At 41.0% G+C, this 22,914-nt stretch overlaps 1 protein-coding gene and 1 non-coding gene across 9 annotated transcripts in view; both read right to left on the reverse strand.

The window, feature by feature from the left end:
* Nucleotides 1-9,177: 9,177 nt before the first annotated feature.
* Nucleotides 9,178-22,914, reverse strand: part of C1QTNF7 (C1q and TNF related 7) — a 106,275-nt gene continuing 92,538 nt past the window's right edge. For all 8 annotated transcript variants that reach the window (XM_081812597.1, XM_081812594.1, XM_081812595.1 and 5 more), the window contains 2 exons: nucleotides 18,245-18,490; nucleotides 9,178-12,931 (listed from right to left, as the gene is read on the reverse strand). In XM_081812597.1, coding sequence (XP_081668723.1) covers nucleotides 12,300-12,931; nucleotides 18,245-18,482 — 870 coding nt within the window. In that variant the 5' untranslated portion in view covers nucleotides 18,483-18,490 and the 3' untranslated portion in view covers nucleotides 9,178-12,299. The remainder of the gene's footprint in view (nucleotides 12,932-18,244; nucleotides 18,491-22,914) is intronic.
* Nucleotides 9,808-9,941, reverse strand: LOC115943781 (U4 spliceosomal RNA). The gene has a single exon (XR_014143295.1). It is a non-coding gene; the product is annotated as a U4 spliceosomal RNA (small nuclear RNA).

Below are 22,914 nucleotides of genomic sequence, written 5' to 3' on the forward strand. Positions count from 1 at the left end.
ATAGTCTTGTAGTGCTGTGAGGAATTATAGAAAGGTTTTATATCCATGCTTAGAACCGAAGGGTAGGGAGAAGAATTTTAGGAGTCAGAATGTTAGTATCAGCAGAGATTGCTAAAATCCTCAAAAGGTAAGTAAATTTTAGGAACAATAATTTGGAGAGGGAGACATGAATTTTGTCACTTACTATATGGAGATTCTGCCCCTTCTCTACCTACTGGGTTATTTTACCATAGGATTCCGAGGTTTACTCACATGTTCTTTGAGGTACCATTATATGCTAAAATCCTTCAGGACTGTTTCCTAACTCACATCTCCATTAACAGTGGAGAAGGATTTACCATCACTAACAATCTTCCATCTTTCTTTATCTTCCCAGAGCTTACCGCTAGCATAGTGGTTAATACACTGTTTTGTCTTTCCCACTGGGTTCTCATTACTCAGGGCAATTCCTGGAACATGGTAGACACTCAATAAATATATGTTGAATGATTAAGGAACAAGCCAACACATGAAGGAAAGTTTTCATTGGGTCATTATTGGAGGACAACAACTCAGTATGACTGAGGGTCTGAAAAACACAATCTTCTCTTGAAAGTGAGTCCATGTGGACTCAAGAGCCAGTAAGTCTGCTTCTGTGAAATTCAGGAAGACCATCATTAGTAGTAGGGGTCCTTGGGGTAAGTGGTTGGGATGGTAGCTTTTAGTGTAAGACTGCACTGCTTGCCTCAAATTTTGGATCTGCCATTTGCCAATAGGATAAAAAGGCAAGTAGCTTCTGGTTTTAGTTGATTTCCAATTTCAAGTTAAAATGTGTCTGTCCATCTGTCCATCCATCCATCTGACATTCATTACCTACCTGCCGTGTGGCAGGCCTGGGGAAAAGACTAGATATTCAAAGACGATTAGGAAAAAGTCCTTACCTTTTCGCTGTCTGCCATCTCATAGAAGGGGTTCACTGTCACTCTATTTGTCAAGGGCAGCACCTGTGGGAGAGTAGCTTTGAAAGGTGTGCCAGGCAGTGGGATGAGACGAAACACAATGAAAGACAGACCTTGGCTCCAGTCCCGTCTTCGCGACCGCTGACACGTTCCTCATCTTTTATGGATCTCTAATTCCTCTTCTATAACATGAGGTGGGCAGAGAAAGATGATCTTCAAAGCCCCTCCACGCTCACACCTGGGTTTTTAAAATCTTAGAACATTTTTTCTCTAGCAGAGCAGTTATCATTGCTGGCCACTAGAGGTCAGTACCTTAAAAAGCAAACTGGCCACATTCCATTTTGTCATCGAAGTAAACCTTGAAGTAGAAGCAATATTACTATTTTCTTACCTTGTTTTGGGAAGGAAGAAATATTCCCAAAGAAACAGTTTTCCTTTTGACATATCTGAGTCTCAGTATTGACATCCCTAAACTCCTTTTGCTAAATTCTCACTGCAGAGTTTACTAGCAATCTCAGTGTGAGAGATGGGACGAACAGAAGATAAAGCCCTAGTTATTGAAGCATTTAAGGTTTCTGTACAGACCTAGACGCATTGATATCTGTATGCTAGGATGAAAGAGTAATTGGAAATGATTCTTCTGTAGAGCAGGCCTCTCAGCTTGTCCAATGTCCAAAGGGAAATAGATTTTCAGATCAGCTCTTCTCTTAGATGTGGGATGGGAAGGCATCATAGTTTTCCTCCCCCAGAGTTTCTGCCACCCTGAAAAATAGGAACTTCTACTCACTCATTGGCTTGAAATTGCCAATGACTTATCTGTATCTTTCAATGACTCCTTCCCATGGAGGGAGGGAGGAGGGGTAGTTTCTCTGACTGGAGATGGCAAGAGTCTAGAATCCACTGGCGTTTGCATCACTTCTGGTATTAGGCTGTGTGCAAAAAGCCACTTGCATGTGTGGCCTATCTGCGGTTCTATGAACTTGACTTGAGATGAGGCAGACTTTGGTCCTTGCTGAGGCTGAATGGAAAAGTTTCTGATCTGCAGGACAAATAGTCCCCGAGGTCTAGACCTAGAGACAACCGTTAGAAAGTTTGTTTCAGCCTTGTATCTGAATTGTATTCTCTGATTTCATACTATCAGTAGGAAAAACCAGTATTTTGGTTCGTTTGCCACTTCTGAGAGTATCTCTCAGTTGGTTGAGAGGGGTGGAATTGAGCAGAAGCTTGTCTCAAATCCTATCAATGGAGGCAGATTCGTACTATGTCCTCACAACACGTATTACTGTTGTCTTGTTGGTGACATGGGTATTGTGGTGTTTAAGCAAGAGTAGGATTCAGGGTTGTCCTTGAGGAAATAGGACTAGGGAAAGAAGACAAATATAGCCCTCTTCCATTCATCATCATTTTTTTTATTTAAAGATTTTATTTATTTATTTGAGAGAGAAAGACTGAGAGAGAGAGAGAGCACATGAGAGGGGGGAGGGTCAGAGGGAGAAGCAGACTCCCCGCTGAGCAGGGAGCCCGATGCGGGACTCGATCCAGGGACTCCAGGATCATGACCTGAGCCGAAGGCAGTCGCTCAACCAACTGAGCCACCCAGGCGCCCCCATTCATCATGATTTTATACAGCTGAAAACTAACATGAGTATAAGGACAAATAATAGAAGTCATTAAAGTACAATTGAGGAGTATGTAGGAGAAAGATGCTTCTTCTGCTTTGCCCAAGTCATAGCAGTGGAGCAAAAAGAGTTGGTGCAAGCTGGTGGTCCTTTGTCCCACTAACTGCTCCCCCTTGTCCTTTTCCATCATATTACCACCTCACTGGCATAAAGAGAAAAGCAGATATGAAAGATCCATGACATTACTCCAATAATAATAATAATTAGATTCATTTACATAGAACTTTCTGTCATTCATTTATTCATCCGTTTACTCATTTATCTCACACATATCTACTGGGCATCTATTATGTGCCAGGCACTGCTTCCCTGTCCTCAGTTGGCATTTGTTTGAGATCTGACAAAGTACTAAAGCAGGGGACGTCAGTACCTCTCCCATGTTCCTCCCATATTCCTTGGGCCTTAACCAACTCAGGGTGCTCTGGTGGATTTCTGAGTGTCTTACCTGCATCTCTGTGCCTGAGGCCCTTTTCCAGAACCTTGGAAAGCCACTCTGCGGGAACACCAGTGCATGCCCAAAGTGCTAGGGAGTAGTCCTCAACCAACAACTCTTGGGAGTTCGTCTTTAAATGCTCCAGCTCCCGTGCTTTTGGGGTGAGCTCATTCTGGGGTGTGTGTTTCATCCCATTTCCCGCAGCTTCCCTTGGGGATAAGCCTCAGGCAGCTACTGTAGCAGTTTCCACACACACATTACTTGCCTCTGTTTCCTCATCTCCTTACTGGTGTTTCCTGCACCTCGCAAATGAGCTACTTACACTCAGATTTTTGCCTCAGGTTCTGCTTGTGGGGAAACCAGCTAAAACAGTCACTTTTCACATACATGATCATATTTGGTCCTTGAAAAGACCCTGTGAAGTTATGAACTGGACATAATGGTACCCACCACATCCTTTTGAAAAGAAAAAAACCCAGAACAAGCCCCTAGCCCCCCAACATCCCCTGCTGATGAGCTTCGCCCCGGCAACCATGTTTTATACCAGGTACTTAACAGTCCTAGCTGACAGCACCAACGGATTCTAACTGAACTAAGAGCCAATCCCTAGACTGGCCTTTGGCAAACAGGGGCCAGCTAAGCCTTGAGACCCTCAGTCTGGGGCAAGTAAGAGAGAATCAGCTATTGGAGCTGAAACAAAAAAAAATGTCACGAACTAGCACGGTACTACGAGAGGCTAGGAGAGGTTGGGATTGGGAGAAAGCAGAATTCATGAGGTAGAGAATATATATAGATAGAGATAGAGATAGAGAGAGAGAGAGAGAGAGAGAGAGAGAAAGCCAGTGAGTGATATGAGAAGCCCATGGTGTACAGAAAGAAGTGAAAACATGAAGAGACGTGTAGTCAAAGTCATTGCTGAAGGTGGGAGTCAGGACCTGTCATGTCCTCCACTGAGGTTCTTGAGGACAGCTGGAGCCATCCAGCTCCCACAGGGTCCAATCAAAGCAGGACTCCTGTGTCCATTACTCCTGCTCTGAATTTGAAAAAGCTCTGCTTCAAAGACGACAGTTGCCATGTTTTACTTTTAATCAAGGGTGTGAAACTTGCCATGATCTTGCTTTTCAGAGTCGAATTGGAATTCCAAAGAATTCCAAACTTCTATTAGAGCCGGAAGGGAAGCCCAAGGCTCATTTATTTAATTCGGAGAAGACGAACAGTTTCATCTCAAGGGTAGATTCTTGTCAGTGCATGATGAATGATGGAGATTTGGTTGAGCAGGGTCCTGAGGCTGCCCATGGGCACAGTGAGAAGGAATGCAGAGATCAAATAACAGTAACTGCCATGAGTTCAGAGATAGAAAGGCAGCTGCGTATTTTCCACCATGGATCTAATGTGCAAATAGACTTACTGGGTTTAGATGACTTGTTAAAAGAGTTACACAAGGTTGGTTTCTGTAATTGCTGGGGTTAGATCTTACATCTTCTGACTTTCCACCCAGCTTTTCTTATGTCTTTCTGATTCAGTTAAATTTAGTTCTTTGAGGGGCGCCTGGGTGGCTCAGTTGTTAAGCGGCTGCCTTCGGCTCAGGTCATGATCCCAGAGTCCTGGGATCGAGTCCCACATCGGGCTCCCTGCTCAGCGGGAAGCCTGCTTCTCCCTCTCCCACTCCCCCTGCTTGTGTTCCTGTTCTCGCTGTCTCTGTCAAATAAATACATAAAATCTTTAAAAAAAAATTTAGTTCTTTGAAGCTCTTTTGGGAAACTAAGAATTCCTTCTCATAAGAAAAGCTGCTTCTTATTATATGAAAAGCTATGTACACTGCTTTTCTGAAGGTCACTTGGATTCACCTTACGCCTTTGCAGGTGAATTCTAGGGGAGTAGAGTTGCCAGATTTAGCAAATAAAAATACAAGGCTCCCAGTGAAATCCTTGGGACATCTTTATACGCAATAATGATTTGTTGTAGCTACTTGAAATCCAAACTTGATTGGACATCCTGAATTTAATCAGAATTTTATGCCTAGGGGGAGTCAAGCGGGTATGGACCATGTGTGTGTGTGCCTGTGTCTTGGTATATTGATGAATATGTATTCTGGAAGCTGGCAGTCTCCCCTACCAACCATAGAATTATTTTTTGCCAGTAGTCTGACCAGCTGGACCACTTCAGGTGGCTGCACTTTAATTTTAGTTGTCAGTATAGTCAGACCTGGGCGTTTTCTGTAGAAGATCCTTACAACTCCTTTTCATTATTTCAGAGTAATTTCAATAACAACAGGGATGTACTGCAGTGCCAAGAATGTTATCTGAAGCTGTGGTAGGGATAGATTACAGAGACTTTGCCTTTTCCTGCTCTTTATTTCAGCCAAGGCAGCATCTCACAAGCAATCTGGTAAAAGAAAATGTATGAGTATCTATGCAACCCCTTAGAGTTTATGATTTTTCTACTCCAGTGCTTTCAGATAAGTTCTTGGAATTCTGACTAGATTGGGTAAGGTTTTATTTCAATAAATTCTGCCACCTTCATGATGGCACGGAGTGAAGCCATGGACGTGGTCTTCTTCATATTGCTGCTCATAAATGCCTTTGCGATCTGACAGATGCATCGATTCGGAATGACTTCATACTGTGGTTAATCCATTGGGTTTATAGTTCCGGACTAATAAAACACAATAAAATGATGTCAATTCAAGACTCATTTCCTTCCCTGTTCAAGTTAGGGTGGGATAATTTTAAAAATATATAAACTAGGATTATTCTGGTTTATTCTTGCTTTAAAGAATCCTCTGGAATAGACATCCAGGTATGCCACCAGAAAACTTAAAGGATGATGTTTCACACGTAACTTACAATTTTAGTTTTTTTTTTTTTCCTCTCTCCTTAGACTCTTCTCTGCAATCCTTTGGGAGCATAATAGTGTACAACTATTCTGACTATCCAAGAGCTTATATAAACACATTTCATGTAAAATAAGTAAAGTATGTTTATTATAAAAATGAAAACGAAGATCAAAAGTGTGGAAATTAAAAAATCCTCATTAATCACTTATTTTCATTCAACTTTTTCTATGCACATATGCAATCACCCTTTAAAAGTGGGATAATTACAGAAATGCTTTTTAGGAATCCACTTTGTTCTGTTTGTGTTTCATGAAGATCTTACGGTGCCAATGCATTTCCATCCTCACCACTTTTTATGACACTCCATATATTCTGTTGGATGAACGTATCACAGCTCATTTAACCAATATTCTATTATCACTTAGGCTGTTTCCCACTTTTCCATATTATAAACTTTCCTGCAAGGCTCTCTCTGTAATTAAATCTTTGCACACATTAGTAATTATTATTTTTTTTTAAAGATTTTTAAAATTTAGTTATTTGACAGAGAGAGACACAGTGAGAGAGGGAACACAAGCAGGGGGAGTGGGAGAGGGAGAAGCAGGAGAGGGAGAAGCAGGCTTCCCATGGAGCAGGGAGCCCTATGTGGGACTCGATCCCAGGACCCTGGGATCATGACCTGAGCCGAAGGCAGATGCTTAACCATCTGAGCCACCCAGGTACCCAGTAATTATTTTCTTGACATACATTCTCAGAAATTGGAGACTTTGTGATTTTTGTATCTTAGACAAAACACAAAAGAAATATTTTGGCCATAGCAAGAGGGCACTGGGATGAGGGCATAGTTTCTCGCTTTTTTTTTCATGTTTTGTTTTTTGTTTTTTGAACCCTCCTATTTGAAAATTTTACGTGTGTGTGTTTAAAATTTTTTTCTCCAAAGGACTCTTCAGTTACCCAACGTATTCGGCATGTCTTAGACTTGAGTACCAACCATACTCGGGACACAGGAGGCCTGTGCACAGTGTAGTCCTGCTTGCTCCTGGCTTCTGTCAGGATTAATCTGGACAAGAATGTGTGTGTGTGTGTGTGTGTGTGTGTGCGCGCGTGTACGCGTCCTAACTATATGGACTCTCTTGTGAGGAAAACAGAGAGGAATTCAGGCTGCCTGATTTTTCTCAGCATGATGATAAACATGGTCATGTAAAAGATTGCCTGAGTTCTCCTTGGCAGAACTAAACCAGACCCATAGACTCGGCACCTATCCCAGTGCTAGTCTTTGTTTCTTGTGCAGAGAAAGGGAGCTTAGAGCAGCTTTGTCTCCCTAGAGTTTGTAGAGCCCCCTGGTCGAGCCACACTGCATTTTTTGATCAGGCAGGAGCCAGTCCTGATTGTGATGGGCTTAGCTGAAATAGGAAGAAAATGATGTTTACAAGCATCAAAGGAAGAGGATGGAAGAATGGGACACTTTTCCCACAGTGCAATAATTTGTCTGTGAAACACATGTAAAGATTGAGGCTAAAAAGAACTTGGCACTGATCAATTCATCACATTTTTTTATTGAGCACATATTAAGGCCAGCACCGTGTACGGCCCTTGAGTATAAAGATGAATAGGATAGATAGCCAAATGTAGTAACATATGGGCAGTGCAGGGGCGCTGGGTGGCTCAGTCGGTTGAGCGTCTGATTTGATTTCAGCTCAGGTCATGATCTCAGGGTTGTGGGATTGAGGCCCACGTCAGCCTCTGCACTCAGTGTGGAGTCTGCTTAAGATTCTCTCCTTCCCCCTCTGCCCCTCCCCTCACTCGTGCTGGCTCTCTGTCTGTCTGTCTCTCTCTTAAATAAATAAATAAATAAATAAATAAATAAATAAATAAATAAAATTAAAAAAAAAGAAATATATGGGCAGAACAGTGACGCACAACTGTGGAATGAGTGTGTAATAGGAGAAGGACCCAGCATGATGATTAAGAGCGGACTCTGGTGCTCAACTGCCTGGGTCTTTGTGACCCTATTTAGATAACATATTTCTTATCTTTTCTGTCTCTCAGTTTCCTCATCTGTAAAATAGAGAGAATAATTGCTGTAAGGACCAAGTGAGCTAATCCACGTAAAGCATTCGAAATAGTGCCAATTGTTCACTATGGCTACTGTAACTGCACTAGTTTCCAGATCATTAGGAAGATGTGTGAGGTCATCTATAATTCCTCTTGGGCACAGGGGAGGAGGAACATTAGAGAAAATGAAGAAACTTCCTAGCTGAGTCTTAAAAGGTGAGCTAGGCAGGCAGACAAGACAGCAATGGCATGATGAGCAAACGAAACAGTGTGTGCAAAGGTTCTGAGGCACACAGGAACAAGGCGTCCTAGAACTGTGGGTATCCTGCATTCGTTTAGATTATAGGTTTCATGTGGTGACTTTTGGCAATGTGACTATAAAGTAAGCAGGGGCTAGATCCCAAAGGGCCTAATGTGCCTTGCTAAAGGATGTTTGTATTAATATTAGGTAGGTTATCTTTTGCAAGTGGTTGAATACCCACCTCAAAAGGGCTTGGTAAAAAGGGAATGGAATGGCAAGTCCAAGGGAAGACTGGCTACAGGCATGTCTAATGTTTGAAGTGACTCTCTATCTCGGTCCATTATGCTCTGTGATGGTAAGATAGCTCATAGAGGCTCACAGGCTCTGATTGAGTTGCCCAAACCAATTATATTGGTGAGTGGAAAGCTATGCTCTGATTGTTCAGGCCAGGGATTTATATAGTACATGAGTCAATTCCATTTAGAAGCTCAAAGACTTAGCATGTAAAGGAGGGTGGTCCTTCAGAAGGAAATTAGGTATGGATACCAGAAAAAAGATACGGAATGAATACCAGATTAGCAAAGTGCCCAAAAGTTCCAGCCCCCTTTCGTACTAGAGGGATTGGAGGGCCACTGCTAGCCTTTAAGCTGTGGATTGACACGATCATACCTGTATTTGTGGAGAATGGATTGGAGGGTTGCATCTGGAGGCAGAGGGTCAATCAGAAAGTTTTTACTCGTCTGGGGAAGTAACGATGAGTATACAAATGAAACCTTGGCATTGGGGATGGAAAGATGCAATGACTCAGAACTATACATGTAAGAGCTGGAACCATTAAGGATTTTATACTGAACAAAATCCAGCGGGGAAGGGAACAGCAACATCCACAATGTCCCTTAGGTTTGGCTTTGGTGACAGGGTGACAGGGTGGGTGTTTGCTGGAAGTGGAGGCTACAGAAGGCGAGAGAGAAGAAGGTATCAGACAACACGTTAGCTGATTTCTGAAATATTTTTATGTCCATGATCTTTTTTCACAGAGTGGCAGAGAAGAAGTATATTCAGAGTTTATAGAACTTTCTTATCACCGCAAACAACATCATTCACAATGATGAATGACCCGGGAATGCCCTTTTGCATGCACAAGTACAAGGAAACACACGTGTCCTGAAATTGTGCTACATAAGCACACACAGGTTTTGTGTTGGTCTCACTTTTTTTTAAAATTTGTTTTGCTCTTTTATTCTCACCTGATTCTGACTAATGCATTCTTTCTGTGTTTTATCTATCTTTGCAAGTGACTCTAAGTCCTTTCTGGAACAAGATGTTACATAGTTAATAAATCTCTCTTAATATATATTCATTGCAAGTCAGCCCTTTCAAAGAATGATTGGAATGAGACTTAGAATTTTTTTAAACCAAAATCAGTTGTCTATTTTTTTTACACAAATACCCATAAATGTGGATAAATGGTATCTGTCATTTCTTTTTTGAGGAACAAGAGACACCTATGTTTGCTTAAGGAGTTTATCCTTTTAATACCAAAATAGTCTTTCCTTTCTCACTTTAGCTCTCTGGTCCCCATCACCAGCCCACCAGATATTTCAAAATAAAATTCATCCTTGGGCCTCAAACCAGCTGAAGAAGCATGAGTTTAAAAAGGCTACTCAAAATAGGCTTCATAATGAAAGAAACATTTAATTAGCAATAATTGCGCCTCGGATAAACCTCATTGGCTACGATACTGCCACTGTGCAAAGCTATAATGAAAGAAACATTTAAAAGATAAGTAAACAATGTCCACAAAATGAATGCATGAATGAGTCATGATCAAAAAAAAATTTAAATTACACAATAATCTTGTGGGTCATGACTGTCTACAATAACTCCTCCATTTCGAGTTTCTCCAGCAAATCCCATGGTCTTCAGAGGGCCCATATTTTCGTGTTCCCCAGATGAGCTTCTGCTGTTGGCTGTTTTTTTTACACTCTGTAGCCTGGCCTTCCAGGTCCAGCTATTATGTAGAAGCAGGTGACTATCTCAAACCACCTTTGCTTTCTCTTCTTTTCTACTTTCATTGCTCTTGGCCTTCCAGACCTGTGTCCTGACTCCAGAGGAGAGCAACCAATGGAGCAAAGCATGGCAGGCAGAAGAAGATGATGGGAGGTAGGTCTGTGGATGGGAGAAGTGAGCATTGCCCTTACACGCCGCTACTTGATCACTGCCAATGTCCCCTCTGATCATGGCAGTCCCCAGCTCTGGGGCACACAGGTTCTCCATGGTTCCTCATAAATGAAGTCCACATTTGTCAGGCTGGCATTTGAGGCTTTTCTGGGTCTCTGTTCTTACTTTCATGCTTTGTCCCTGTTATTACCTCTGTCCCCAATTTTGCTGCTCTATGTCCCACCTACCATGGAAGGCGCAGGGGGCAGAGGAGATTTCCCAAGTCCTCCTCTCTCACCCCTCAATTTGAGAGTAAACCTGTTCCCCTCAGCATTTCTTCCAGAGCATTTGTCTCTATGTCCAGTTTAGCACTTAGCATATTTTAGCCTGCTCATTTCCAGAATTCTTGGTATTTTGTGTATGTGTATACATGTCATTTCCTTTCTCGTGTCCTTAGAAATTGGGTGGCAGGGGCTGTGCTGTGTTCACCTTGGTGTTCCTCCACCATCACAGAACCCTGTGGTGACTCACCCAGGGGAGGCATAAAAATGTTTATCAAATGAATGGACCAAGAGAGAACACACGGAAGGAGGATTAGAAGCCACCAAAAAGGAAGAGAGTAAGGGAATCCTACGACTGTCAGCTAAGGGTGTGGCAGATGAGAGGGAATCCTGACTGGGATGGAACGGTGAGGAACTGTGTTGCAGTGGGGAACCAGATGCCCACCCTGAGAGATGGCTGGACTGCGGGAGCCTTGAGGCTTGGAAGGGACAGTTATTTGCTCAGACGTCTGTTCTCTCTCCCTCCTCCTCCCGTTCACCCCCATCAGTTCACTGTAAATCAGTGGACATATGTTTCACTTTACTTGAATTCAATACCTTGGAAATCCATGAGAAATAATGCCTCCTGACAATGTAAAGTAGTGCCCTCATTTGTGCGCAAGCTAAGAGGAATAATAATTGTCTTGGGAAATTGTCAAGCTAAAGGATTTAGGAGAATGCCCTCCTGGCTGATCTCAGTAACTTGTTTTTCTTCATTTCTATTACACCTCCCGGGCCCCCTCTATTTCTGAGTTTTTTACCCCTTTCCAATGGCAAATACCAGTGGTGTTTTGAGGGTGAGATGTGGTGAATACAGCTGCTGATTCATGTTTCCCTTGTATTCCTCCCACCTCCTTAAACACACACCACTTAGAATGCTTAGCATTTTTCCATGTGTGAAAGTTTCTCTGGCCCCCTTCTCCAGGACAGAGTAGCTCCCATGTGCGTCCAGCTTCGAGTCAGTCTGTCAGGTGCTCATCTCACTGAATTTGACGGTATGCTCATCACACACCAGCCTGTATGAACGTAGAGATTTTGTTTTAACTCACTATTAAATCTGACCCACTACCACAGTGTCTGGGTCACAGAGGCCTACTAAAGAATTGTTGAGTGAATACATATACAAGCGTGAAGGAACAAATAATAAAACAAAGGAAGTTATCACTTCACTTTAGCTTGCCTGAAATTACTCAGTATCTCTTACCCTTAGTTTTTGACTTTTGAGAATTGTTAAAGACTTTGTCTAGGGTGTTATGATTCTCTTAAGTAGCAAGCAAAAATGTAATTTTATGAAGATTTAATGAGACAATATCATTGCCAGCTGATTTTATCACTCAGGGAGTTTAATAGAAAATTTGTTAACATTGTCTTTAATTTGTTTAAATATTTATGAACATCGCTTTCGAGAGGATTCTTATCTGGGGTTATTGTTTTATAGAATTCATTTTGGTGTGGTTTCAACCATTTGGTGGTTCAGCTTGTTTTAATAGATGCTGCTAGAATTCTCTGTAAGTGCTTTGGAATCTGAGTGGGAGTCTCTTTGGATCTCGTTTCTGCTTGCTCCACCGTCTAGGGCCTCAGATTAAATCAAAGTGTCTGCCACAAGAATCTTGGAACATTCAGGACATGAGTCCTGATCACAGCTCATCATCTTCTGATATGGAATCTAGATAATCTGTGTCAACATATAGGAGAAATCCGGAGAACAAGCTGTCTGCCCAACCTGGGTCTGAGAAGAGGCCATTCTGGTCAGTGAAGAAGATCTCCAGCCAGACTTCATCTTCTGGCTGCAGATAGATGACTGTGGACCCCGAAGCCACATCATGGTTCCCTGTGTTGGCGTCGAAGGTCTTTATCCGGTACTGCCCATTGTGGACCAGCCCGATTGCCAGATGCTTATTTGCCAATGTGATATCATAAGAAAAGTAATAGATCCCTGGGAAGGCACAGATGAACTTCCCTGTTGCAGGGTTGTAATGCTCTCCCTCATTAAAGAGGACCTTGTTAAATATAATTGGTAGCCTTTCTTCTGGGTAGCTGGTCGTGATGCCAACAGAAAAGGCAGATTTGAGTACAATGCTTCCACATCTACAAACTCCAGGCAGCCCTGGGTCCCCTTGCTCTCCTCTGTCCCCCTTTGCTCCAGGAGGCCCAACTGGACCTACTTCTCCTTTTTCTCCCTCTGGTCCCATGGGTCCTTTCTTCCCAATCTCTCCTTGGTCCCCTTTCTCTCCAGCAAGGCCCAGTGGTCCAGTCTTACCTCTCAAACCTTTAAAAAGAGTTTACAGTTTAATTAATGGTTCCTCCAAATGTACAGTCACAAATAGCATGCCCCACATAGTGCCAGCACACCCTATATGTGTTTCTCCAATCAACTTTCAACAGTACACTACTAAATACTAATGCATCTTTAAAAAAAAAAATCACTGATGCATTAAAATGGAAACAGAAAATTGTCATCAGAATTACAGGTTAGTTTTCCTGAGTGCATGAGAAATCATTTAAATGTTATTTTGATGGTGGATCATTTGCAACAAAATCAGTCACATATAGTATTTGTCACTACAGGAGAAATTCAATGAGCATAATGATATTATTCCCCAGAGTGAGGTCATGGGGGCAGACAGAACCAGATGAATCCTTAGAGGCTATTTTGTCTTATGCCCCATCCTACTTTTATCGGTATTAATAATACAAGAATTAATGAAAATTAGATTAGCTCATATTTATTCAACATTTACTATGTACCAGGGACAGCACTTTATTCACAGGCATTGTCTTCTTTAGGTCTTGAAACAACTTTATGGATTAGGAAATTGTTATTGCTTCCATTGCAGATGGGGAGATTGAGCCACAGAGAAGTTAGTTTGCTCAAGAGAATAGCTAGTAAGTGATGGAGCTGTGACCTGAACTCATGCCTGCCTGACTCTGGAGCCTGAGCATCCCTCTGGGTCAGGGGCTAGAGTGTACATTGTAAAGTGCACCTGGCACATAGTGAGGGCTCAATATGCTACAATAACCAAACAACTGTGATGGCCACCACTGTGTAGTAGTTCTTTTTTGGGGGACAAAACAGTCCCAGAAAGGTGAAGAAACTCGCTTCTGTAGCAAGGCTAGGACTGGAATCCAAGTCCTAGTGTAATGATGCTTCCCCTTCATCAAAGTGCCTCTTACCTGTGGGGCTGGAATCAAGAATCCTAAATTCTGTTTGGCTCTGCAGCTAAATGGTTGTATCATTTTAGGCAAGTCCCTTAATTTCTCTGGGTCTCCTTATATATAGAAAAGACATAATATCTGTGAAAGGATTTCAACAAATTCAAAATCACCACAGTGAAATATTTTCTGTTTGTCCAAATCTTTATAACTACAGATCAACCATAGGCTAAATGAAGAGAAATTGTGATCATTGGTTGAAAGGGATAAGCAACATCTATTTAATTTTTAAACCATATATATATAATAACAAAGCATGAAAATGTCATTTAATTTTTATGGTCAAATCCATTACATAAATAATGCTTGTATAATGATATACCCTCAAAAAGTATCCAAATTATTGGTAATTTATGATGTACTTTTGTAGTCAGGGAAAGTATTTTACTGATATACTGTGTAGTTTCACTCTTAACTATGTATTTGTTCTCAGGAACTTTTATTAAGCTAAGCCTTTTTATCTTGATAGTGCTCAAATAAAAGAAAATATTCTTTTATTTTAATATTACATGTATATCAGTGTATGAGCTTAATTATTTTTCAGTGATTTGGCAAATGTAGGAATGAAATGTTCTGGATAATGTAAATTTGAGGAGAATTAATGCTTTACCCTTAAAACATACAGTATTTTGTTTTAATAATTTTGGAAAGAGGCTGTTTAACAATTTATGATGCACAGAAGATTCTAATAATGAATGAAACCTTTTTTTCGTGATGGGATCAGTGTTAATACTGATCACAGAACTGTCCTCAAGCTCTAGGTGGCTTTTGTTGTGAAGTTGAAATTCCACTGGTCCCAGCCAGAATATACTCTGGTATATTTCTTGAAATAAGGCCATAATAGTCTGATCTTTTGCTTCTTTTTGGTAGAAATAAAATATGAATACTATTTTACTGTTAAATTTACTTGTGAATTAAGGACTACAACTTCTAAATTGTTATTTTTATTTTCAATAGGAGCTTAACTTTTGCTGTCTCCATGAGTGATCTTTGACATATTAATAAAAAAACTTTTTGGCATCAGCAACAATTTTGACTATTAAATTTCATTATGTACTCCAGTCCTCCTGCCTCTATGACTTTTGGCAAGTCACTTCTTGTCTGTGTTTCAAATACTCCACTTGCAATATGAAGAATTGGATTTAAGTCCAATCTCAGCGTTTGGATTTTCTATGGTCATTGAAATAGATAATCAAGGATTAACTATAATAACTTGAAGTAATTCTTCCTGTTTGCATGAAGGATTTACAGTTGTGCTAAGGGCCAATTAATGAATAATGGAAAGAAGGGATACATCACTCTCCCTCTTCCTATTCAGTTAGACATATGCTTGGGTAAAGAGGAGAATTATGGAATAGTGGTTAGTCTACACTTAGGTACTGACTAAGGATTTCTTCTTAGTTCTCTAGGAAATGGGCTTACAAAGATTTCTTCTTCAATGCTATTTCTTTCTCCCATCCATCCATCCATCCATCCATCCATGGATTTATGTGTGCATGAATACATACATCTAAATCATGTAATATTGATTGACCATCCACTAAATGCCAGGCACTATGCTATGGGCTGAGTGGGACCTTGACATGAATGACACCTGTTCCACCCTCAAGCTAGCTGTTACTATGTATTATACTGTGATCTGCAAATATGGGTCATAGCTAAGTTCATCAATCTCTAAAGCCATACAATAAACTAGAATGATCTCTTTCATGAGGTGGTTCTGGTGTTATTTGAAGATATCTATAGGGTTGTGCATTCAGATTAAATTAAATGGTGGGATTATGCTACAAGAGTAATTGCTATAGACCAGAGAGGGAGGCAGATATGTTTAACAGAAAATTTCTAATTTGGTATAACAAATTCTGTACTTGTAATTTAAAGTAGAGAAGTTGGACAAAACTTTGCTTGATTCTGTTTGCACTTGGTTGGATGCATGTAATGGGCATGTTTACCAAGGGTACATGAATGAGAAAACATATGTGGTGTCATTCAAGGGGACAGAAGAATCAAAGGGTACCACCCATGTTGTGTCCAGTTCCAGCTGCATTAAGAGCTTGTTCCCAAAGCTGCAGAGCTCCATTACTGTTGTTTGTAAATGGGGTGTATTTTTCTTCATTGGTCACAAAGGCATTCCTACATTTCTTGGCTGTTACAGATTCTTGTATGTGTATTTGTGTATATTGGATTTAAGTCATCTCAGGTTGGGAAGTCATTTTATTTTTTAATTTAAATATTTTCACTGTAACATTATTATTGTTGATTATAAAGACTTCTAACAGGGTTATGGTAGACATTAAGTACTAAATGTAAAATTCCTGACACAGTTCTTAATAAATGGCCATGATGATGAGGATGATGAATATTATAATTATATGTTTCTATATTGGCATTGTCCTACAATGCACAGGATATCCATCCTACATAACTAATTATTTGGCCCCAAATGTCATTAGGGTGGAGGTTGAGAAACACTGGTATAGAATAATACCAGATAGCAATATGTACACAAGAATCTTGTTGAAGAATAATGCATGGGTGGATAGATGAATATGGGGCTGTAGCCAGCCTCGTATGGTTAAAATTGTAGCAATTATGAACATTCAATTTAATCTGAACGCATAGCCACATACCTATTTTTAAATGACACTAGAACTACCTCATGAAACCCATCACTCATTTCTAGTTTATTATATGACTTTGGATATTCAGGAACTTAGCTATGACTCACATTTGCAGAACATTGTGTGATATGTAACGACAGCTAACATTTCCTGAGTGCTTACCACATGGCAGCTTTTCTACCAAGTGTTTTGCATGTATTATTGTGCTTAATCATCACAATCAGCCTTACTACTTCCAATTTACAAATGAGGGAACTGAGGCTAAAAGTGGCTATTTGCCCAAGGATACTAAGTTAGTAATTGAAGGAGCCAAGATTTGAGCCTAAATCCTACGGACTCCGTTGTCTGCTTGGGTAAGCACTACATTATTGCTTCCAGACACAGTAAACTAAAAGTGTTGGTCATATGTAACTCTGATCCTGGTGTTCTTACAGGATTTCAAGGCTATTCATGATCATGACACAACAGTTAAGTTATATTCATAGGTGTTACCATAGATAAGATGTTGAACCTTTGCCTAAAGATTTTTTATCTAATATTGAACAATATTCATACACATTTGGTAGCTACCAATTTTCCAAGTATTTTCTGCGTGCCAAATTCAGAAATGAATCATTATCCGGTAAATTGCATATATATTGTGCTACTGTTTCATGTAACACCAGTAAATCAGGTGCAATGACTAGATAGAGACTTATTTCTTAGAACGGATTAACTTTTCTCTTCCTATCTTTTGTCCAAGGCCTTAGACTCAGAAACTTGTTTTCAAAGATTGATGCCAAATCACTTCCTCTTTTAGAGTTAACCTGGCTTCTCTAGAATTTCAGTTCGGTTTACTCTGAAGGCTTCTCTAGAATTTCAGTTCGGTTTACTCTGAAGGATCGCAGGGTCTGGCAATCTTCCTGGCCCAACTTATTTGTGGAGAAAAAGTAAAAATTACTGAAGTGGTAGAGGGCAATTGTGTTGCTGTAAAGAGCTATAAGAATCTACCTTTTTCAGCTGTTACAGGGCAGGTGGGAAAGAGATGAGCCAGGAAAGGTGGGCTATACAGTGCTATTGTCATTTCATCTCTGAAAAGTAAAATCTAGAAGTCTTTCATGTAACTCTGCTCTGGATATTAGCGCAGAGCAGGATAGCACATGTGCTTTTGGTTCCTGATTCCTACCTCTGCTTTGTCTGTCCATTTCCCTTCCTTGTCCATCTGTCTGCTATCCATCCATGCCCTTGCGCATGCAGACATTGCCTGCTAGTTGTGACTGCCCTGTGGTCTTGGGCATCAGTGTTTGAATCCAGCTCTGCTGTTCACTAGCAGTGAACTTCCCTCTGCAGTAATTAATTTAACCATGTTATTGCTCTGTGTTCTCATCTGTAAAATGGCATCACTGAAAGAGTTGTCATTACAATAAAATAAGGTTGCACGTAAAGAGTTTCTCGAGCAGTATCCAAGGCATAGTGAGGGCTCAGTATTAATTATGATTAAGGAAAGTGAAGTAGAGAAGGGATTTCAGGAGCAATTCTTATTAGAAAAGGCAACAAAGAACGGAACAGTTTAAGGTGGGGGTGAACCAGAGGTGTTTATTCGTTTATTTTTAAAGATATATTTATTTATTTGAGAGAGAGAGAGAGTGTGTGAGCATGAGCGGGGGGAGCGGCAGAGGGAGAGGAGAGAGAGAGAGAGAATCCCAAGCAGACTCCCCACTGAGCACAGCACAGAGGAGCGGGGTTTAGGGAACTTCATTGTTCGTTACCTGCAGCCCCCTTTTCACCTTTCTCTCCTTTCCTGCCGTCTCTACCATCTCGTCCTGGAAGGCCGATCCGACCATGGGGCCCCGGGGAACCATTTGCTCCAGGGGGTCCTGGAGGTCCAGGTAAGCCAGGGATGCTACAGATATATCTTGGGGAGTAGCTCTCTCCTTTGAACTGATTACCCCGAGGCTGTCCACTGGCACAAATGGCAAAACTTGTAACATAGAGCAAGATAAACATCTTTGGCTCTGGAAGAGAAACACAGGGACATAAGTGCACCCTTGGTGGGAGTTTTGGCATAAATGAACACGAGAATGGGCATCTGCAGTCACTCACTCCCGTGCTCACCTCTCCATGCGTGTATAAAACCCCAGTTTACTCTCATAATTCCCTTGGAAACTATTAACACATTACTTATAGAGAGATCTCAGTACCCCACAGAAGGGTTGGTGGAGATGAAGGATGGATTTAAACAATTTCAAAATAAAGCCACTTGTTCCATTTTTTTTTCCTGTAGGGTCAATGACAGATTTTGAAAAATAATGCTTTCTTTTTGCAAAAATAATGCATTATTTTTAGAAAATTAGAAATGCTTATGAATAAGATAAACATTAACATTATTCTCACCACTAGAGATAATTATAATTTACATTTTGATACACATATCCTTCTGGTCTTTCTATGCTGTGGAGGAAAGAGATATTATGCCACTCTTGTATTTTTTCAACCTTTTTCACTTAACAGTATATCATGAGCATCTTCCCATGTCAAAAATTATTCATAACATTAAAAAAATGTTGCATTTTTCTCCATTATCCTTTACGGACATGATTCTCTGTTGTAGATATTTCCTTCCAGTTTTCTGCCAATATAAACACTATACTAGACATTGGTATATCTAGTCTTTGCGTGCATCCATGATCGTTCCCTTAGAATTTATGGGCTTTTTAAAGCCGGAGAAAAGAAGAGGCATTCTCAGGAAAACCATATTTTTCACTTGATAATCATGTGTAAAACCGATTAGTGTTAATTGGAGTACTGTGCATGTCCTGCAGGGAGGTCTCAAACTTTAATTTAAAATCTGCAGGATACAATGCCCTGGTGAACCATTAAGTGTTAGCACCAAGGCTCAATTAAAGAGCTGAGTGAAATTAAACCATGCATGGTGTCATGTGCTTCTAGGGAAGCAGACAACGGGTCTCTTCGGCTATGGTTTAATAGGACTTGGTTTTTCCCTCCACAAATAAGATCCTGAGAATGACGGATCATTTATTAGCATGACATTTGGCATATAAGCTGAGGGGTGGGTAGTATAGGCTGGAACACCTGATTTTCTAGGCTAAGTGGTCCTTAGGATTAGCAGCTTTTTGGATGGGACAATGTATACACATGGTTTTAGGGCAGTGTAAATTAATAGTTTTTGGATAGTTGGACCTGTGCTTTAATAAGAAATCTCAACAACGCTTGATGTATATGCCTGGCATATACTCGCCCAAAGGAAATAATCATAAAATGTGAAAAAAAAATCGGATGGAGTTTCCTTGCTTTTTGACAGCCACATCAGAAAATCAACCAGGCACACTGCACCAGGTTTATGATACCCATGGGGAAATGGCAACATCTTGGAATTAGGCCTAGAAATTTGCCAGAGCATAGGAATGACAAACTGAGAAAAGCACAGTGTGCACATGTGGTTCACAATAAACCTGATTCCTAGAAATCTTATTAGTGAAAAACGGAGGCAACTTACCCAAATATAGGCTCTGTATCCTTGACCAAATCTCCATGTCACCAGTGTCTCTCCCTGCACGTTCCCCCACCCTCAACTCCAGGAGAACATTTTTGCAGTGTACTATCTGCTGTAACATGGCACAAACTCAAAATTACTGATCCCATTGCTCAACTGGGATTAAGGCACTTTCTGAGACGCCCAGAGGATCTCATAAAGATACCAGCCCTTTCAAGGGTGTTCCGGATGAAAAAAAAGGAAAGAACATTCTATCCATACCCTTGCCACAGTTAAAACAAACTACAGTGATTAAATTGCTAGCTTTTTCTTGTAAAAAACTGATTAAAGGAGGTTTTGAGGAGGAATTTGAAAGAGAAGAACATGCTCATAGGAGATACTCATAAAAAGGTGTTTAAAGAGACATGGAATGTGATCCTGTAGCCAAGGTCAGGATTTGGTTCTACAAGGGACTTGAAATTATGTGGAGAGAAGGTACTTTGGGCAGTGACATCTCAGACACTGGTGGATGCTGAAAACACAAACATGCCAATAGTGGGGGATCAGTCTACAGAGAAGCTTGTGGTAAGGGTCCAGGTTATGGTGGGTAGAAGAAGCAGAAATTTTAAAGATGTGCTTGGAAGGATATTAATATTTCAAATAGCCAGGCAAAAATGTGCTCAAAGAAGGTAAAAATGAACACAACTGAAACAGATGTATTCATTGAACAAATGGTTTGCCTTTCATTGACAAATGCATTAGAATATTGTCTGTGCTGTAGTCTAAATGCTGGAAGCATCCCCAGTTAGAATTTTTTTTTTTTTTTTAGATAGGGAGGGGACAAGAGGAGGGGCAGAGGGGGAGGGAGAGAGAATCTTAAGCAGGCTCTACGCTCAGAGCAGGGCTCCATCTCACAACCCTGAGATCATGACCCCAGCCAAAATCAAGAGTTGGATGCATAACCGACTGAGCCACCCAGGCACTCTCCCCTCCCCAACCCCCCATCCCACCCAGTTAGAATTTTTGAAAGGCACTCAAAATGATTATCCATTGACCATCCTCATTGGAACACCAACATGATGTGGTGCCTGATGCATGACGACAGCATGGTGGTAAGTGGCCACTTGAGTCTTGGGATTCAATTTACTAGGATAACAAAGGGGTGCGGGGTATGATGGAAAACTACAGTGGCATCACCCTGTAATGGTTCTTCATTTTACTTAAAAGTCAAAAGCCTTATGGTACATGGTCTTCAAGGCTCTCCTTGATTGGACACCCAACCTCCTAACTTCTCTGACTTCATCTTCCTCTTCTCTCCTTCCCACTCTCCAGCTCCAGTCGCTTTGAGAAACACCAAGGAATTCAGAGTGACTGAATTCAGATGAGAGAGTGAGACATGTTCTGCCTTAAGGCATTCATACTGTCTCTTCCCTCTGTCTAGAACTCTCTGCCCCAAGGTGTCTACATGTCTCACTCTCTCATCTCCCTGTGTGAGTCTGCTCAAATACCACCCTCTCCTTGACGCCAATTCTTACACTATATTTAACATTGCAATCGCCTTTCATACCTCCTGACCACTCCCCCATTCTGCTGTACTGTTTTCTCTTCTTCGTCGTACTCAACACCTCTAACTTACTAGATTATTATTACCTTTATTATGCTTTAAAAATATTGTATATCTCCATCTGATAGGATGTAATCTCCATGAGGGTCAGGGACTTTGTCTTAGTCATTGACTTCTACAACCATCTAGAACAGTGTTTGGCACAAAAAACTCAGGTTGTGGGCAAGGAAGGAGATTTTTTTGGGGGGCAGTTCTGAGTTTTGTGAAAAACAAGATGAAGAACCAGAGAGAATGGACTATGAGTCTATTACAAGGGAAGGAGAAAAGAGAGACTTAAAGAAATATTCTGGAGGTTTGTGGGTCCCTTTCACCGTGTTTGAAAAATACAAACAAAAGACTTGAGTTGTTTTCATTTTGCATAGCCGAGAGTATTTAGAAGTATTTTAAATATTTACTTTTTTTTTTGGTATACATAGAACATGCACGTTTATAAAATTAAAAAAAGTGTATGCAATGAAAGTAAATCTCTTCTCCCTCTCCCCAGTCTTCCAGACATGCAGTTTCCCTCTCTAGAGGAAATCACTGTTGCTAGTTTATTGTGTGTCCTTCTTCCATGTTGGTACCCTATATGCAACTTTCTGTACCTAGCCTTTGCAGGTAGCTAAGAGATCTTCTCTTCTCTATCTATCTATCTATATACACTGTACATAGTTTATGATATGAGCAGCAAATAGCTTTTCCCAGTTTGCCTCTTCATTTTATTCAAAGCATTTAAGAATATTTTTATCATAGGGCGCCTGGGTGGCTCAGTTGGTTAAGCGACTGCCTTTGGCTCGGGTCATGATCCCGGAGTCCTGGGATCGAGTCCCGCATCGGGCTTCCTGCTCGGCAGGGAGCCTGCTTCTCCCTCTGACCCTATCCCCTCTCATGCTGTTTCTCTCTCTCTCAAATAAATAAATAAATAAATACATAAAAAAGAATATTGTTATCATAAAAACATTCCTGGGACACCTGGGTGGCTCAGTTGGTTAAGCGACTGCCTTCGGCTCAGGTCATGATCCCGGAGTCCTGGGATCGAGTCCCACATCGGGCTCCCTGCTCCGTGGGAAGCCTGCTTCTCCCTCTGACCCTATCCCCTCTCATGCTGTTTCTCTCTCTCTTAAATAAATAAATAAATAAATAAATAAATAAAAAAGAATATTTTTATCATAAAAACATTCCTGGGACACCTGGGTGGCTCAGTTGGTTAAGCCTCTGCCTTTGGCTCAGGTCCTGGGACTGAGCTCCATGTCAAGGTTGGGGGGGGGGTCCCTGCTCAGCAGGGAATCTGCTTCTCCTTCTCCCTCTTCCTCTGTCCCTCCCTCCCAACTTAGACTCTCTCT

Source organism: Leptonychotes weddellii, chromosome 2, assembly GCF_054177405.1.
Source record: "Leptonychotes weddellii isolate Sample4059 chromosome 2, ASM5417740v2, whole genome shotgun sequence".
Lineage (NCBI taxonomy): Eukaryota > Metazoa > Chordata > Mammalia > Carnivora > Phocidae > Leptonychotes > Leptonychotes weddellii.